Raw genomic sequence first — 20,905 nt, 5'->3', positions numbered from 1 at the left:
AACTAAAAAAAAGTTTTGTAGCTTACATGAAACATGATCTAGATCTGTCTACTTTTAACAAATTATATTTATGCATTTTATGAGTTTTGTTTAATTTTCAAGAGCAAGAAACCTAATCATTTTAATTGGTTTATTGTATCTTATTAGGGGAACTTAGTTTTCAAGTCTCTCACAATGTCTATTAGTTTCATGCTTGCTACTGTCATACTGCTAATGATTATTTCTGGTTCTTACTTTAAAATTATTAAGATTCAATGTTGTTTTATTTTGATTCCCTTATTCTTTTGACTCACAAACAAGTATCTTTGGCCATTAATTATCTTGGTGGTTGCCTACTATAGTTATCTCGTTATAGCCTAAACATTGAAAAACTCCAACATTAGTTTGTAAAAGCTTTAAATTTGATTATTAGATGTAATTAAGTTTGCAATTAAGCAAACAAAGCTCTAAGCGGTTGCTGCGGTGCTAATGCGGCGTTGCACCGCTTTTTAATAACTATTGCGGCATTACATAACGGATTTTAACCACAATAATCGTGATGCGATTTCTTTGATGCGTTGCGCCGATATTGAATCGCGGTAATTTCCATTTCCATTACGATGCTGCCGTTACATTACGTTACGGCCACAATTTAATTAAACCTTTCTAGATCAACTGATACGTGGAGGATCAAATTAGTCATATTGATAATGTATCAAATTCTATTGAAATACTAGAAAGCTGGTGATACTCGTATTCCATCTCTTGGAAATGACTACACGACGAACTAATTAAACAAAACTCCAGATTCCATGTTTAAGTATTATAAGGAAACGAAATTACCCTAGATGATCCAAAACAAAAGAAATAAGAAACAAGCTATAGGAGGAGGATTCATATAAACTAAACATTAGTTCCCACAAAGAGCAATGGATAGATCTAAGTTTATAGCACTACGTCGGGTGACTGATGAAGATGACGATGACGATGAAGAAGTAGAAGTAGAAGAGGAGCCCCAGCAGTCTTTATAATTTGATCTTAAGTACGAAGAGAATGCCTCGCTGCTGCTGGTTTCACTTGTGGAAGATGTATTATGATATTGCAACGACAATGACAATGATAACTCACAGCCACCACCTCCACCATCCTCTTCTTCCTGTCTCCTTATATTACGTTCGACAAGTTTAGCGTCTTGCGCATGTGCACGTTTCTGATCTTCTACTTCTACCTTGGTTGCCTGAGTCAAGGAAAGCTCTGGTTTAATTACCGCTACATGCAAATTCATGTCACAACATTCATATTTGACATCCATTTACGAATTGGAGTACCATACATACGATAGGTCACAGTCCATGCCCAATGTAAACATATATGCTAGAAATCAGATGGCTGAAAGCCCCTAGGTGAATCAATTTGATTAAATAAAGCAGTCACAGAATAGGGGAAACATTTACTACCATGAGAAATTTGATTTGCCCGTAACAACTAAAAACTACAGTAAAATAAAATAAGAAAATAGAACTTGCGTCGATTAATCTATGGAGGATTTTGGATAGGAATAAAAATTATTAAAACACAGATTAATATAAAATATGAATATAATATATTAATATATAATAACTTAAATATTACTATGATGCATGGAAATAACATAGGATGAAAGAGAAGAAAATCTATATTACTTGGATATAGATGTAATTTTTTAATATAATTTTAGGTCTAGCACATGAATTTTTTACTCTTGAACAAATTTTTCGACGGAGCTAAAGGGTTGGCAGGGGCTGCGGCCTTCTTAAAATAGATATCTTTTAGGCCTTTTTATAATTTATAAAATTTTAAATTAGTGATGATAAAATAATAAAATTTTAATTTAATTTTTTAAAATATAAAAATAGAAATTATTAAAACGATCAAACTACATTTTTATCATCGTAAAAATATATAATTTAATTTTACTCTAAAATTTTTTTTAAAAATCATTATATATGCGTTCAAAAATATATCATGAAAAAAGAATAAAAAAGAACTATGAAGAAAGTCAATAGAGTGGTAATCCTAATTCCTTTTTAATGAGTGAAGACCATAGGCTTTAAAGAAGCAATGTGTGAGTTTGAATTTCCATAAAAAAAGGGTCCCCTAATCGTTAGAAATTAGAATTGCAGTGGACCACATAATACAACTCTTTCCTTGGAAAAATAAAGCAATTTTATCAATGTTGATTTTTATATTAATAAAATATTACCTATTGTGTTAAATTAGTTGGCTTGATAAAATATCAATTATGAACAAAATTATTACCTAAAATTATTTTAGTTTTAAAATTATGATAGCTTATATTAATATATGTGAACTCTACCATAATATTTCATTTTATTTAGATAAATCATCTATTTCAAATTTAGAGTAAATAAAAATTTACAGAAATTTTTTACCAATATATTAATATGCAATATCCTAAACTTAACAATATTTATATAAATATTAATATCTTAATAAAAAAAAAGGAGAAAATCACCCCCATAAAAATTAAAAGGAAAAGTTGGCAAAAGAAATAATATATCGAGTGAGGAAGAGAGGGAAGCGTTTTATCTAGCGTAGCTCAAGGAAATCAGATTGTACCAATGAATATGATCTGAAAGCGTTGAGACTGTAAAGATCATGTGGCAGAGACAAAGCTAAGGGTTGACCCAATGAATGAGAATCGTTGATTGTTTGATCCCATACGTAACCCCCATTGTCTTGTTTTATCCTCTTACGTGCATCCATGGTTTGCTTATAATCATCAAAGGAGCACGTATTCGAGACCCTCGTCTCACATATTCCATGCCTGCATGCATAGTGCAGATTCTCATCAGATCAAAAAGAAAAACATCATGCAACACAAGTCGTTTTGGTTTGATTGTTTCTTGCATTACAATATCACCTTTTTTTTATCTAAAATTTGAAAAGTCAACCCATCGGATATTGTTTTTGGTCGGGATTTTGTCTCGAATCTTGGTATGTTCATAGGGTGAGAGTGACCCAAAGTGTTTGGATAAATGAAACCATAGAAAACTGAAAAGTTGGCCTAAGAGCTATAACATCTAGGGCCATTAATGCTAAAGTTAAGCTGCTGACCTTTTAGAAGGAAATGGATTATTGTAGATCAAATGAGAACATGATTCTTCAATCGGTACAACACGTCCATCAAAGTCATGGTTATCATCAAAAGATTGTCTTCTTTCATAGGTTGAGCTCTTAACTGTCATTGCAAAAAAAAAAAAAAAAAGCCAACAAATCAAACACAAAAAAGTCAATAAAAACTTTGTTAGGTAGAGGAGGCCAATTTTTCTAATGTAAATGAAAGAAAAACTGAGTCGACGAAGTTTGGGTTTATGATAATATGCATGCATATATCTTGGGATTTTCTTCGTTTGATTTGATTCGGACAAGTGAGTCATGGGTTTTCATCAAAGATGCCAATAGTAGAAGATTTGCAATTAAACAAGTTATTAATAATAAATGAAGAAACTGAGAGAGAGAGAAGATAATAAATGAAGTTAAACACATGGTTTTTAACTCCAAAATACAAAATATTCCGGTAAAATATCATAGAAATTCTGGGTTTAATTTAAAGAAAAAAAAGAAGCATTTAAAAGGAGATACCCTGTCTGCCATAATCACTTCTCATGCTTCGATACATCTGGTTAGAAAGGAAAGAAAAAAAACCATATGAACAACAAAGATCAAAGGACAAACGATTTCAAAGAAACAAATTAGGAGTTGAAAAGCTAAGGAAATAAACCTGAAGATGACTCTTGACATGTGAAATGGTGAGTCCTTTCACATCCATCAACTGAAGAACAAGCTTTGGCGTAGCTTCTACCATGAATGAAATAAAAAACCCATTGTTAAATGGCATTTTCGTCTCTCTCATAATCTTAAAAGTAACATTAAAAAAAAGAGGAATAACTTACTATGTTGGCCACCAAGTCTGTCAACGGCATGAAGAAAACAGTGATGAAGTTGAGGAGTCCATCTTAAACGAGGCACCTTTGATCTTATATATTGCCTCACTGCACCATTATGCCTCCCACAGCGACCCATCAATCTTTTAAAACAATCCAATTCCCTTAACACGATCGATCAATCTTATCTGGTTTTCTATCCGCTGTTTCTCAGCAACTAGTTCTTTCAGTCTTGTTGAAGTTTTTGTCTAGGTTACAAAGCAACAACAATGGTCAATGGCCAGAAGAGAAGAAGAAGAAGAAGAAGAAGAAGTTTACAAGAAGGGTAAAAAAGGAAAGATAACGAGAAAAGGAAGAGATGAAGCTGAAAATTCCCTACTAATCCCTGCAACTTACTGCAGATTATAAACTCTGAACATTATTACTGCTGATAAAAATCAAAAATTAAGAAAAGAATGAAAATTCCATCACGAGATTTCTGATCTGCCCCTCCCTTAAATCATTACCCCCTCTCTCTCTTCAACTGTCTTACTTTGACCTTTGCTTCACTTTCTCTGCATATCCACAGAATTATCAGCTATTTTATGTACGGCCAGGCCAACGTCGTCATGATGACAAAAAGCCCCATAAATATATAATATCATGTGATGTGAGTTTATGTGATTTTATATTTTTTTTAATCTATTAAATAATATATTTTATAATTTTAAAAATATATTTGTGCTAATTAAATATGGGTTATTTTAATTTATATTAAAGTTGAATTGATTTTGAAAAAAATTGAGAGAATAAAATATCACTTTCAAAATAATAAAAATAATAAATTAAATTAATACATAAAATTATTAACATAATATATATATTGGAAACTATATAAGAACCAAAGCTAAAGATATTTACACTAAATCAATGATTATATTTAGTAATACCTATTAAAAATAATTGTTGAATTTTAATTTTCTATTCAAAACAAATTCACAAAATATTTTTTTTCATCTGGATTAAACGACTTAATCATGAGTCGAGTTCAAGCTCGGGAAATAAAATTTGCTAAACCCGAGTTTGGTCTAGTTCACTAGTATTGAAACTTGTTATATTATTTTTATATAAAAATAATTTTTTTTTAAATATAATACATCAAATACGCTAAAAACATTAAAATAAATATTTCCCAACAAATTGAAAATATATTTAAAAAAAGTCTTTATACTTAAATAACACTAAGATAGTTACAACTTAACAAGCAAATGCCTCGAAAATAGTAGAAAATTTAATAATAAAACAAGAGTTATACAATTTCCAAACAACAACAACAAAATAGTAGTAATATAATAGCAGAATGGTAGCAAAATAACATCAAAATGGTAGCAAACAACAACAAAACAGTAACAAATAATAGCAAAACAGAAGTGGAAATTATTTTAGGCAAATCCGGGTCGGGCCCGGGCCAACAAAACTTACTCGAGGCCCAACTCATTTCCTAAATGGGCCTTATTATTTGTCCAATCCCACTTTTCAGGCGAGATTTCGGGCTTGGGCAAGCAGCCTGACTCGTAGTCAGGTCTAGACCAAACAAATATATTCTATCTCTCTCCGATGTCATTGTTATTCGAATATGGTTTCATATTGCCTCTTCGAAAAACCATTACTTTAACCATTCTTTTCAATATAATTCTAACTTATTATTGCTAACAACCTCTATTTTTTACTAGTATTTTTTCTTAGACGTTATTTGATTGAATATACTTAACTACCGAATGTTATTTATAAAGCTGAAATTAAATTTTAATTGGCATATAACTCTAATACTATTAAGCGATATTTAATATGCTTAAGGTTCTACTCAATTAATAACTCTATTTTGCATAAATAAAATTAGCACAATTTTTAAAAAATAAAATTTTAATTTTATAATAATTTCAAAATTAAATTATAATTATTTTTAACTAATAACTATAAATTAATTTATAGTTATAATTATCAAAAAATTTCACATATTCTATATTTAGAGTTCTTTTCCTAATAATTCTATTTTAGAATTGGCAAAACTTTGTTTACATAAAAAAACTAATATTTCCAAAATCAAATATTATAATTATTTTTAAATGTTAATTTTGTAATATGATAGAAAATAAAATGTATTCTCGCTGATTTAAAATTTCTCTAAACACAAGCTTATATATATTATAGATTATAAATTGTAGATATATAAGAATAAGTAGTGAAGATTTTTATTTCAGTAAAATAGCGACACGCAATAAATTTTTAAAAGAATATGTAATTATTAGTATACACTCAATTATAATATTAGTATGGTTATAAAAAATCACATTTAATGTTCTCTCTAAATCAGTTTTAACTAATTTTATTTTTCAAAAAAAAGAGTAAGTTATAATTACAATTATAAACAAGATTTACAATTAAAATAAAAAGTTACAATACATCATCAGCTTAATAATTATAATATATTTGGATTTAAATTAAAATAAATCTGGAAATTTTGGGACTTAAATATGAGACTTTAAAATTCTAATAGTCTCCTCAATGCCATGAATATTTATATACATTAGTTTTAACTCTGGTGCGTTCTCGAAGGATATTATATTATATATTTTAAATAATAAATGAAAAATAGAAATATTGAAAAAGTTATAATTAATTTTTACAATATTTAATAAAATAAAATGATTTGTAAATTTTTTGAACCACCTCATACTAAAATAATTTTATTTTACTTTATTTTAAAAATAAAATACTATCAATTCAAGGATTTAAAAATCATATACATTAATTCATCGTAATTTCAAATAAAATGTTGATATATAATAATACATGTAATAATAATTTAATATATATTTATAATATATAATATTTATCAATAATTTATTGTCCAATAAAAAATTAATTACAAATAATAGTGTGTAAAAATTCTTTAAATAGGTAATTTTCCAATAAAATCTAGTGTAAAAATTCTTAAAATAGATAAATAGATAATTTATCAATAATTTATTTGAAGAGCTTTTACTCAAGATTTACTTTGAATTGAATGAACTTCAATATGATAATTGAATATTAAAAATATTTTTTCGTGATTGAACTGATCTATGATTAACTTATAACACCAATTTAACCGAAATTTTATAAACACTAGATAATCTCGTATCCAAAATGTGGGTTAAAAATAACTTTATATAAAAATATACTTATAAAATATATATTCATCAATTGAATCACATGTGGGGTGGTAAAGGACTTGTATGCAAATTTCACTAATATGAAGTTTGATCTTTGGGCAAATAGTTTATTTTGAAGGTAAATTATATTAGTAGTCACTCAACTCTTTTTTTCTTTTTTGGTCACCCAACTATGAAAAGTTACAAAATGGTTATCCGGCTATTAGTAAATTTCTTTTTTAGTCACTCAACTATCTTGGTTTTTTGGGTATTTTCATTTTTACATTAGTCATTTGGTGAGAAAAAAAACAAAATTATAAGAATATAAGATTATGGGGTAAAATGTTGGAGACTTATGTTTGTCTGTTTGGTTCATTTGGTTAGAATATAAAATTTTGGTGTTTGATTGATGAATATAAGATTATGTATATTTTATTAAATTGTCATTGTTATAGAATTTATTTATTTTTATATAACTTTAATAAGGCGATGCTAGAAAATTTTTTAAAGGGGACAAAATGAAATTTTAATTTTTAATAGTCTATATCTTTATAATCTTTAAAGGATTAAATTAAATTTTATAATTTTAGGGGCCAAAGTGCAATTTTACTTTTATTAAATTAAAATTTTAAGATTTTTAAAAAGCCAAAACAACAATTTTCTATTTTAGGGCAGACCTATTAGCCCCTTGAATTAAATCTTTGACTTTAGTTACTTTAAAATTTGTAGTCTCAATTTTCATAAAATTATGATAATTTTATTTTTATTATAATTTATATATTAAAAAGTAAATGTATGATGTTAAAATAAATTTATAAATCAACACCAATCATAAAGTATAACCCATAATAATAATTATAATAAATATAGTAGTAAACAAATTTTAGAATAAATATAATAATTATAACTTTAAAGAATGGAATTTAGTGTTTCACAGTTAAGTAAAAAATAAGTTTGGATTTAATTAGACTTAAATTTTATTTGAAAAACAGGACGAAACTAATTAAATAATAAAAGGATAAAATTATTCAAATTTTAAATTACGCCCGTGATATTATATGATATGAATAATGACTCCATATCCTAATATTTTGATATTATATAAAAATATGAGATAACCGGAAGATTTCGAATGGAGATAAAATAATTTAAAATATGGAATTACGAGATGTAAGATGGTATAAAATTAACCAAACATACCCAACTCTCTGTGATGATTTAAAAAAAAAAATCAAAACCAGAATCGAAATTGGTTGTCAACAATGATGAAGTTTTAACTTTACATAGAATGCAAGAAATAAATGAGAAAGCCAAGAATGCATTAAATGGGTGAGCAATTGCAGTTACGGATAATATTGTAATATATTTTATTTGTATAAAATAATATTATGTGGTAAATATCTTTATAAAAAATTTAAGTTCAGTTTTTATTAAATTGTAGAGTATAATAGAAGTTTGGGTTCAAATTTTATTACATGTATATAAATTTTTTTATTTTTTATAAAAATTTATAATGATAAAAACACCCTTAAAATAATAACACCTTCAAAATAATATGATTTGTCTTGTTATAACCCAATTAAATTGGTATCTAGTTGAGTGATGACACGAACCTCAATATCTTTTTTTTTTTGGTTTCACAAGATATTCACTGGAGCGAGCTTAATGACTAATCCTCCGAAATTCGCAAGCCCATTAAGGGGTAGACACAAAATAATAACACCATTAAAATAATATAATTTACCTTGTAAATTAAGGGTATTTTCTTCATTAGCCAACTGAGTTGATGCTCGATTGATTGATAACACCAAACTTAATATTAGTAGAGATAATAAATATTATAATTATTATAATAAAGTAGATCATGGTACACTCACAATGTGGGTGAAATTTTTTATATAACAAATCTAGATAAAGTACCATAGAGGCCTTTTGTACTAAGAGTCAAATTGCATTTTGCCTCCTCTACTCAAAAAATAGAGAAACTAGTCCTTGTACATTAGATTAAAGAGTAAATTGATCTTTTCTGTTAAAAATTTCATCCATTTATACTGTTAAAAACTGGCGTAGTTGATGGAATAATCAGACAGTGACATGCCACGTGTTCCTTATGCTAATGAATAAAAACCAATTTTTAACAACAAAAATGATGAAATTTTTAACAGAAAGACCAATTTACTCTTCAATTTAATGTACATGGACAAATTTACTCATGTTTTGAGTAAATGGGGTAAAATATAATCTGAGCCTTAATATAAGACCTCTATGGTACCTTTACCAACAAATCTATAAAAAATTATATAAAAATTAAATGTGGTTTAAGTTGAAATGGGAAGTTGAAGGAAGAAATATTTTGAATTCTTGTGTTTAAATCTTATTGTGTGTATATTTATGTATCTTTTAAAATTTGTACGTGAAAGGATAAAATATTCTCAAAATTATATTTGTTGATTTATAAAAATATTAGACATTTGATAATTTCAGTTAGAAATCGATTAAATTTAACAATTATCATGAAATAATTATCATATTATCATGTTCTTGTCCTTATTCAACTTAAAAAGAAAAAAGAAACTAATATTTAAATAATTATTACATCAATCATGACAATACATTATTAAAAAATAATTATGCATATTGAAACTCAATTTTGTACTACTTCAAAATTGCTATCACCTCATTAGATTAAAATTTTATTAAATGATTGTGGATGAGATATTTTAATGTAAAAATGAATTGAGGAATTAAACTAGGTGACACCTTCAAAGATTAAATAGGAAATGATTTAATTGATGGGGATGTCGTGGATAGCCTTAATTTCACAAGCTGGTCACCAGAAGAAACAAAAAACATGAAGTACTAAAATGAAAAAAATGTTGAGGAAAAGTAATAATTTAATGGGTTTGCAGAAGGAATTATTAGTATGAAAGGGAGAAAAAGAATGGCAGAATCGTATCTGCAGAAAGAATGATGGATTTCAAACTTTGCTAAACTCCACAACAGTCCCCAATTTATTATCTACCTCAACCTTTTTTTTAATTACATTTCTCTCTCATGTAATGATTAGAGTACGTAAATATAAGATATGGTTTTCGAATAAATTTAAATATGAACCTTGGAAATTCTAATCATCAAAAATATGTTAGTTTGGCATTACAGAAATATTACTTTTAGTTTTTAAATTTATTTTTTAAATCATTTTAAAATGATGTAAAATTAACGTTTTATTATTTGATAACATAATATACAAGTAAATTGTTACGTGGATGATATGCCAATGTTTAATTTTATATCTTTTAATAATTTTAATTTTAAAATAATTTATATATTTTTAAAATTTTAAAAATTAAGTGTCATGTCTAGAAAACGTAATTTCTTCATGATTTGACAAAAAATATAAATTTAATAATTAAAAGTATAAAAAAATTAAATGAAGTATGAAATAAGTAATTATGTCAAAAATTGACGCATCACAGATGACTCTCAGATTCCTTGAAAGTCCTCAAGTTTGAACATCTTTGCTACCCACTAGCAACCGGTAAATAGGCCGGTGATGATAGGGTCTATTTGAATTGAGTTTAAGATTTATTTAGATAAATATAAAAGCTTAATGTAAACTTTTAGTTATACAATCTTATGTAATCAATTGAAAATTGGATTAAACTGTAATGATATTTAGAGTTGATTATTTATTTGAGTTGGAAAATGGTTTGGTTTGGATATTTCAAAGAGTTAAGTGTGGAACTGAAAAAATATTATGTAATTTGAACAAGATAAATCATTTGAATAGAAAACTGATGGCTACCAAACAATTTCAATTAGAAAACATTGGGGTGAAAAGTAATGGCGAAGGATGGTGATAAAAAAAATGATTAAATTATGAATTAGGAGGGGGTAAAATAGATGTTTACCATTTTTGTGTAAAGGATTACTTAAGAACTTGGGAATGCTTGAATTTGCCAAAGGAAACCAAAATCGCTTCCTCCCTTTTTAGCAGCTGAATAGAAGAGTTAATCTCGAGTTTCCAAACCTCGGAATACCAATTTTCTTTTAAGATAATTAAGTTAACTAAAACTTTCACTAATTTCATTTTTGTCAAAAAGATGGGTCATCAGAAAAGACAACAAGCCAACCACCCCCCTCCATTATTAACCCATTTCTACCTCGACTCAAGGTTACCTAATCAATTTTAATAATCCTTCAAAATCACAATGGAATTATGGCAATTTGCATATTATTACCGTATCTTTATGATTTGAATAAGATTAGATCGAGTTTCAGTTGAGCTATTCTATTATATCAGTACATTTTTATATTTATTTAAGCTTTATTTGATTTGAAATATAAACTTCAAAATTTTTCATACTTATTGATGGCTAAACTAATCTCATTCATACTCGTATTTTAAAAATTCAAAAAAAACTTATGTTATTTATAAGTTGCTACTTAATCTCCTACAAAAGAAAGTTGCTATTTAATAATTTTATGTATTTTTATTAAGATTTTCTTTATAATCAAGGTATCATTTAGATTTGTTTTACAGTTTGGAAAAATTAATTTTTGGAATTCATGGTTACCTCTCTTGATAATGTTATCTTCATGATTCAAAACTAAATTCTCAAAACCAATTAATTTAGGAAGATTTGAGTCTCAAATATTAGAGCATAAGCTCGACCCATATTTTAAACAAACTTCATTTTCTTGTTCAACCTCTATTTTAAGATTTAATCTTTTTATTCAAACTTACCCAAGATGTATGGCCAGTCCAAGTCTCAAATATAGTGCTTTATTTCGTTTTTTTTTTATAGAAAGATTTAATTTGTTTGGTTTAAGCATTTTCATGTGTTATAACTAGTCAAATTAAGAAGTTGGGAAGGGCAAGTTAACTAGCTTGACCACCTCTCTAGTTTCTTATGTTTTGAACCGTACGCAAATATTGTTAGCCCCCAAGCATGATATCGTATATAATCATTCTATGTATTTGTCAACTCGAAATATCTTCTTCACACATAATATTTATCCTGATTAAAGACTAGAGCTTTGATATATAGTCATTCATGGTTCTAATTTTTGAATTAATATAAAGCATGAAAGCTTATGTTATATATGCATAATTTGACGGAATTTACAATTTAGATTTACCTTAATATACACTTTGTTATTAGGTATTATTTTTCATGTGCATGGAAACATGAAGAAGAAATTTCAGTGTTAGTCCCACCAAACATCCTTAAATTATAGTTTTTATTTTAAATTGGTACTTAAATTTTAAATCATTCTATTATTAAAATCGTTAATGTATGTGTTAAATGACAAGTAAGATCTTATGTGACATAATTTAAAATGAAAATTTGAACAAAAATAAATATTTTAAAATGGATGTTTTAAAAACCTTAGTTTTGGTGTTCTCAAGATTTTACAAAGCTTTATCGTATACACTCTTTTTCAGTTTTACATTATTATTATTATTAATTTTACTTTTAAAAGTTATATGACAAGGATCTATTTCTTTAAAATTCTCATTTTTAATTTTAGCTACATAAGAATTGGTGTGTTATTTAACAATTAAATTAACGATTTTAATAAAAAAAGGACTTATTTGATATAATATTGATAGTTTAGAGATATAATTAGTGTTGTTAAATTGATTAAGAAAGAAATTTTTACAATTACAGCAAAAGTTTTAAGTTTTTCAAAACTGAGCCATCTTGTGATATTTATAGTAATAAACCCTAATTGGAATAATATCGATGCTTTGTATGAGACAGATTTAGTTTATCCTAGCTTTCAATCGAACGACCTTCTCCGCTATTCTCGTGCCATGAATTACACCAAGTGTGGGCTCGAGCAAACCGAACCAAATCGCAGAAATGAAACAATCTACTTACTTCTAATAGAAGAGTAAGTTCTCTCTAAAAAGAATAGGTTAATACCATAATTCCCAGAAAATAGAATTTATTTTAAGTAAATAAATCCCCACTACTTTCTAGCAGAATAACAATAACTCTAATAATATATGAAGTGTGATTTTAGGTCAATCGCCGCTCTCTATTTATAAGGAGAGGTACAAGAATCTTGGTCGAACAATGCTTTGATAAATAATACTATTTAAATAGAAAATACACTCCCACTCTAACTAGAGTAGGGAGGGGTGGCACACCCTTGATAATATTACTAGGGTTGCCGCCCCTTGTGTTCACACAAGGGCTAAGATGCGCCTCTCATGTATTGGGTCAAATTATATTTGATTTCTAGACTTTTGACCCAACACTTTATAAATTAAACCAACCCAATAGTTATTTTATATTTCCCAAAATAAATATTATTTATTCAATTAATTTAATTAACTAAATTAATTTCTCAAATAAATAATTTTTTCAACTTAATTCTAATTTTGTTAAAGTCATGACAACTTTACCATAAAAGAATCTATGAGTAAATATATTTAATGTCCTTATTCAACTAATTCATAACTAATTAATTGAATTCAATTTTGAACTCCAACTATTTAATTATTATTAATTAAATAATAATTCAAAAAACATTAAACTAATTCCCAAGTCATTTCTATACTCGATGAGAAAACGCATTCACTGCGAATTCAATCTATTTCTGTTACTTCATTGTTTCCATTCATTTATATTCATTTGGTTCTATATGCAATTCTTTTCTTGTTTCAATGAGCTAGCGAAAAGACCAATTGAACATATATAAGTAGGGCTCAAATAATTTATAATTAAGTTTAGCCTGTTAATTATAAACTTATTTAGTCATGAAATCATTCTAATAGAGTATCTTGACTAAGTTCTCCCTTATTATATACCATTACGAAAGCTACTTAATAAGTGTCTATCCAATGACCTTGTCATAAGTGCGTTACCTTAATAGGATATCCTTTATCACTTTGGGATAAATTCGTTCTCTTAGTGTGATCCTATTTTACCTCACAATAGCCATTACATTTTCCTTCATGAAAAGTCAATTACTATCAAATATTAATTAAATCATTTATCATAAAGGCAAATCACCCATGGTCATGTTTTCTTTTCATCTATCATGTAATGTCGATGAGAGAATATCATTTACCCTTTAGTAGGGCTATAAATCCCACTATTGTGGAATGATGTTACATATTGTAGAAGTTGTATACCAAACATTCTAGCTTTTGGTTTCTTATCTATTTGAACTTAGGCTTTCACTTACATCAAAGTATATGAGTCATGCATACATAGTCCATCGTCCACTTAGAATTAAAGTATGCCACACTATGAATGTCACAAGTGAATAAATCTATAAACGAATCTAGGATTTGTTCTACTTATGTTTTATGTTCTGCCAATCCAATCAGTCATGTTTATGTATCTATCTTCTAGGAGTCAATCGTTCCAATACTTAAGACATTATATCTCCCCAATTGGACTTGAAGGACGACATATTATTCTTTCAATCGATTTGCTCGTTTCTGATTAAACTAATGACATGTTTGAATTATCTAGTAATATAAGTTATATTTTCGTATTGTGATCCTACCACGTAATATCACTCAATATTAGTTAAACTTTATATAATCTGTGAACCAATATTTACTTCTATTTTGATTTTCGTGAAAAACCATTTAGGATAATATTCAAAGAATATTAATGTAATCAATAGATATTTTGCTAAATCAATTTGTTTGATTAGCGATGCACGACTCTTATGAGGTTGGTAATAGACTGGGAAGGGCTATAAATAGTTGGGAAATGATTCTTAGGGATGATTTTCTTCCTAGCTTTGTTTCATTTTCTTCCGTTCTTCTTCTTATTTGGTAGCTTGAAAAAGGAGTAGCCATGGAAGGTTCTGCATGGAGTAGACTTCGTAAGGACGAAGCTAGGGAAGTAGGGAAAACAACAAGTGGATAAGGTTTTTAACCCTTTTGTGTACATAAGAGTTAAGAAATGAAGCTATGGAGCTTAAGAACTATTTTAAGGGTTCTATATGTTATAAAAGTTTAAGCTTTTAAGATATAGCGTAAATTTAACTAGTAGGTTTTGGTTGTAAGTTGCTGCTAGGAGAATGAAAGCTCTGGTGCTCGAGAAAATGAATAAGCTATGGGAACGAAAAGGGTTCAGGTGAGTTCCAAACTCTAACCTGTTGTTAAGGTCTATACTGTTTAAGTAGGCCATGGTTGCATAAATATGAAACATGATAATATGAGCATGCATTGCACGAATGTAGGACACCTTGAGGGACTAGAGGAAGATAGGATGAGAATAAGGAGAGAATCCATTAGTTACTGCCTCGGGTGAAGCTCTAGACCTTGCGGAGAGAACACTGCGATGTCTGAGTACCAATGTTAGGTGTGTAAATGAGGTAATAAGAGGAAGATTCGGGAAATGAAATAATAGAATGGTATTTACCGCGACAACGATATCGATTGGTCCTTCGGGGCGACACTGTGAAAACGGTATATAGCATAAGACCATAGATGAATGAGGCTATGACAGTTTGTGATAAAGGATGAGAAGGATGAACGCGAAAGCATATCATAAAGTTTGTCAAAGTTTCAGATTTGACTTAGGGCAGTAGACGTTCGGGAAGAAACTTGGATTTTGACACAACCTGAAACAAAATTGAATCCAAGTTAGATAAAACAATTAAAGTAAATAGCTAAAATAAAATAATAAATCAAAGATTAAGGAAGCGAATAAAAAAGATAAATGGAAAAATAGAACGTGGCGTGTAGAAGTCCTAATAAGCCTTGGAAACATGAAGAATCCACAACCCCCTTCAAGCGGCTCTAATTTCCTCTCCAAGATAGAAACCTTGGCAAGAAAAAGTTTGAAGATGATCCCCACAATCTAAAAAGATTGTTAAAACTCTTCTAAAAGAAACTCAAGAGAAATTCTTGAAAAGAAAAACCTAGAGAGAATTTATTAACTCAAAAGAGAAATAGAATAATAATGAATTGTTTGAATTGTGTATATAATACCCAATTTGCCCGGCACAATTTTATAAATAAAAACAAAATATTATTAAAAGTCCATCAGGCCATAGTTACAAGCCCAAAATATAATAAACTCGAATTACATCAGCAAGCCCAATACCTAAACAACCCAAACTCTAGCCTAGCCCAAAGCCTAATCCAGCCCAACCTAGCCCAAAATAGTCCCCAAATGCCGAAACCCTAGCAGCCACAACGAGCCTTCAGCGCTGCAGCCACCAGGGCCTTCCCTCACACGTGTGCCACCGCCACGTGCCACGCCTCCACGCCCACTACTCCGTACGACCGTACCTGTACACAAACAAACAAGCAAAAACGAACAGAAAACAGCAGCAAATAAAAAAAGAGCGAAATATATTTTGTTGTAATTTTTATTTCGTTTTACCTTCGGCTATATAAAGCCATTTTCCAGAATTTGTAAGGGTTACGCGCAATATCAATACACAAAAGGAATCAAAAAAGCAATAGACTGAGTTTTGAAGGTGTTCTTTCCTTCTTTTTCTCTCTGCATTTTTTTCTTTATCTGCTTTTTTTCTTTATTATTATTTGTGTATAAAAAAAAGAAAAGAAAGAGGAGTTAGAGGGTCAAAGCTTACCTGGTGGCCGACTTTCCTTCTACTCTGTTGTAATCAGAGTCGGTTGGAAGACAAATGGCCTCTAATTAGCCTTGGCATGGAGCGGTGCAGAGAACCTTTAGGGTTCTTCAGTTTCTTTTTAGGAAAAAAATGATAGGAGGCTGATCTGTTTAGGTTTTATTTTAGTTTATATTTGTGAAGGAAATGGCGCCGGCTTAAGCATGCTTCAGTAGCTTTAAAAACGACGCCGTTCAGAAGCCTCCGACTCGCGCGGTGACCCTACCCGGGGAGGATCCGCGCGTTTTCCAACACTTGGGTATATTGCGCAAAAGGGCCTTCTACTCTTGCATGGTTTTTAAATCGGTCCTTTTTATTTTTTTAATTTTTTGCCCTGCATTTTGATATTGTCTTATTTCGGTCCGTGTCACTACGCTACGTTTTGGGGAATGGAATAATTTCCAATCTGGCCCCCTTGTAATTCGCGAACTGCAGTTTAGACTCTCCGTGTTTTTTTTAAACTACATTTGTGGCCCGTTATTTCTGTTTTGACTGCAGTTTAGTCCCTCTTGCGTTTTCTAATCACTTAATTATTTTTATTATTATTTGATATTATTATTATTTTACTATTTATTATTGTTATTATTATATTTGATTATATTTACCTATATATATGTGTGTGTTACTTTATTATTTACTATTATTTTTAAACTGTTTTTATTATATATGTACATATGTAATATATATTATTTAATTTTAAACTATATACATATATATTTTATACATATATAACTTTCATTAAAATTATTTTACCTCACATACATGATGTTGTTGGGTTTATATTATTTTATTTAGTATGTAATACTTATTTAGGTTAAGTATATATTATTTTGTATGTTATATTTCATATGTTTTTAACTCTATTTTGAATTTCCTTTTGAAACTCTCATATATATATATATATATATTATTTGCTTTAAATTTATTTTTATAGTGTTTATTAATGATCTTTCCCATTCTTTCATGCTATTTATTTCTTAAATTATTTTTAAATTTGTATGTTTTATTTTTGCTTATGTAAAATTGCTTGGTTTCAATTAGCTTCCTATTACTTATCAATGTTGGTATTTGTATGATATATGGTTAAGATAATTATTGCTATGCTTGTTTAAATTTATTTATTGATTATTCATTATCCATTAGTGTACATTTTAATCTCGAATTATCTTTTCGCATTGTACGTTATCACTCCATCACACTTTATTCGTTTAAAAGGTCATGTCTAATATCGTTTAAGTGTCAAAACCAATTTATTCAAAAACTTCCAAGATAACGCAAAGCTCGGCATTTAAGATCTTCAAAAAGATTGAGCCCTAACGTATTGGGTTCCAATTTTCCTCATTGAATCTAAATAATTGAGGATATGCTTTAATCAAAATATAAACAAAAAGCTCACTCTCGGGAATTTGATACGTTGTGTCATAATGTATTGGACATGACATGTTGATTCCTCGAGACGAGAATTTTTCAAAAAATAATAAGGGCAATATTCAATGCTCGAAATTTTGAGAAATTGTGCCCTAACGTATTGGGCTTCGATTTTTCATCTGACTTAAAGCAATTGGATATCCCTTTTAAACTTCACCGCACAAGTTTTGAAAGTCAAAAGACAAGCTTATTCTCGAGGACTAAAAATGTCGTGTCCTAATGTATTGGGTGTGACATTTTATTACTCTGAGATGAGAAGGTCTTTAGCATTCGCCTCGATTTATCCAAGCATCTTTTATAAAATTAACATTAATAAAAGGGAGGATTGTATTTTTTAAATTCTTCACGAGTTTTCGATATTCGGAATTAAGACATTAATTAATCAATTCGATACCAATTTTGGGCGTTACGAGGGCGTTGACCATTCCTTGTGCGTAACCGACTCCCGAACTTGTTTTCTCAAAATTTCGTAGACTAGAATTGTCTTTAAGGTGAGCCGATCACACCCCAATAAAGGATTGGTGTCGACTCCAATTTTCGTTTCATTTTTAAGTCGACAATAACATTTTTTTAAAAAAATGGTTTCGACAGCTTGGCGACTCCGCTGGGGACATTAGAGAGTCAAGCCGTAAAATTGATTTTTTTTGTCTTATTGTCGAAAATTGAAAACTTGATTTGAAAATTACGATCCTCCCTTTGCATTTGTTTGTATGATCACTGTAAATTAAATTTTATATATTGGCATCATATTGCATAGAGACTGCTTAGTCTTACCCTTTTAAGTGGAAGTGAGAAGCTACTCCTTCGCGAGGTTTTCACCTTCGTGCAAGATAGTAGATCACTTTCGGGATACATCCGTACCTATGTCTTCGTGAGATCTTCATCTCCGTGCAGCCATAGGGAAATGTATTCCCTTGAACCGAACTCGACCTGTATGAGCCTATAATGGGTGAGGATCGAGGAATCTGCTGGTTCGGGTACCTTGACTTTAGAGCCAAACCGCATGTAGAAGACTTTAGGAACCCATCCTAGGTAGAGGCACTCCAAACCCCTAGTGCTTATCCGATTAGGTATTCTTTTTGTTTGCTTTTATTTTGTACTAACCCGTTTTGTTTTGTTTTGATTATGATTGCATTGCATTTGCATCTTAGGAAAGAGATGTTGATTCAAGTTCGAATACTAGCTTAGAAAGCTTGTCATGAAATACGAATTTCTTGATAAAATGGAAAACAATACGGTTGCCTGAATATATTTTGAGAAACACAAGAAAGGCGATGAAGGAGTTCGTGACTTTACTTCGTGACTTGAGGATTCAAGTTGATTGTCTAAGAGCCTTCGACGTTCCAATTCCCTTAAAGAAGCTAATGAGCATTACGAGGATAGGAAAACGATGGATCGCGACTAGGATCAAGAAGAGGGAGCTAGTAGTGGCATCTATTGGAAATTTGTGAGATTTTATTTTAAACATACAGATGAAGGAAAATATCGATGTTGTCTCTTGAAATATGAAGGCGAGGCCGTACATGCATCTGCTTTTTGTAAAGAAATTTGCCTTCTAGTAAAGTTTTCTAAATGTAATTGAATCAGAATCAACGTCTCTTTAGGCATTCATTTCATGCATCTGCATTACATGATATCATATTCATTAAAATCCATTGAAAGAGTCTAATTGAGTAAATTTATTTTAGTTAATTTCGAAAACCAACACCCTTACGGTATCCAAGCAAAGGTTAGAGAAATGGAACAAAGGTTGGTGAAATTAGAGCAAATGCAGATACAGATGCAGGAGAAATTAACCAAATTTCAACAGGAAATGAGAGATCAGATGCTAGAATTACAGAGAACTATGATGAGCCAGTTCAACCGATTGCTAGCTGGAGAGTTAGAAGAAGTGAAAGACTCGGTAGTCCACTTTGGGGTTGATAATGAGGATCTGGCCTATTCCCTAGATTGTACTCTGATAAGTGTCCAAATCCAGCCAGATGGGCGTCCACAAGGGGCACTCTTTACTATCAGATCCCAACAATATCAGACTTGTACATCGACACTAGTGAATTGCCTGACAGGCCCATGATCCAATATGAGGAACAATTTAGCTAATTCTGTTGCTAATCTAGCAGAAATAAAATAGGCGAGGGTAGAGTACCCAGATGCTATAAAGACCGTAGGGAAGAAAGGGGATAATGCAAACAGATATAACAAGGGCCACTCAAAACCAATCACTGTGGACAGGCCAAAGACAGAAACCACCAGACATCAGAGTCCTTTAAAACCACCAGACATCAGAGTCCTTTAAAGCGAGAATCTTAAACAAAGACAAATACAGAAAGGCTTCAGTTCACACCTATACCGATGTCATATAGTGAGCTATACCAAAGCTTATTTAATGCACATGTGGTGTCCCCCTTCTACTTAAAACCCATGCAACCTCCGTATCCCAAATGGTATGACGTGAACGCACAATACGACTACCATGCGGGAATTATGGGGCACTCAATAGAGAATTGCCCTGCCTTCAAGAAACTAGTTGAAAGACTCATTAACATGGGTGTTGTCAGATTTGATGACTTGTCTAGCGCAAAAAATCCACTACCCAATCATATTGATAATGGGGTAGACGTGAGGGCAGGAAGGGGATTAGTTATTTCTGATTCAGGTGGAAACCATGGAAAGACAAGGAACCATTGTGAGTTCTATCACGAGAAGGGGTACGAGACCCAAGAGAGTGTGAAATTCAAGGTCTTGGGCATGATGGAGGACAAG

At 29.8% G+C, this 20,905-nt stretch overlaps 1 protein-coding gene across 1 annotated transcript; it reads right to left on the bottom strand.

The window, feature by feature from the left end:
* Positions 1-710: 710 nt before the first annotated feature.
* Positions 711-4,514, bottom strand: LOC105765801 (putative Myb family transcription factor At1g14600). Its single transcript, XM_012585050.2, has 7 exons — positions 4,323-4,514; positions 3,936-4,174; positions 3,764-3,840; positions 3,625-3,661; positions 3,097-3,220; positions 2,599-2,806; positions 711-1,216 (listed from the first exon to the last, which is right to left on the bottom strand). Exons 2-7 carry the CDS (start codon positions 4,063-4,065, stop codon positions 890-892), a joined length of 903 nt encoding a protein of 300 aa, XP_012440504.1. The 5' UTR covers positions 4,066-4,174; positions 4,323-4,514; the 3' UTR covers positions 711-889.
* Positions 4,515-20,905: the final 16,391 nt, after the last annotated feature.

This window comes from Gossypium raimondii, chromosome 5 (genome assembly GCF_025698545.1).
Source record: "Gossypium raimondii isolate GPD5lz chromosome 5, ASM2569854v1, whole genome shotgun sequence".
Taxonomy (NCBI): domain Eukaryota; kingdom Viridiplantae; phylum Streptophyta; class Magnoliopsida; order Malvales; family Malvaceae; genus Gossypium; species Gossypium raimondii.
Note: the sequence above shows the minus strand (reverse complement) of the source record. Positions and strands in the feature narration are given on the sequence as shown.

Bases quoted from the DNA above. Each gene is read 5' to 3' on its own strand.
- LOC105765801 (XM_012585050.2), bottom strand. From the start codon at position 4,065: ATGGGTCGCTGTGGGAGGCATAATGGTGCAGTGAGGCAATATATAAGA. The intron at 2,807-3,096 runs GTCAGCAGCTTA...CTATGCATGCAG, and splicing joins AATCCATTTCCTTCTAAAAG to GCATGGAATATGTGAGACGA. The intron at 1,217-2,598 runs GTACAATCTGAT...TCCTTGACTCAG, and splicing joins CTTTCAGATCATATTCATTG to GCAACCAAGGTAGAAGTAGA.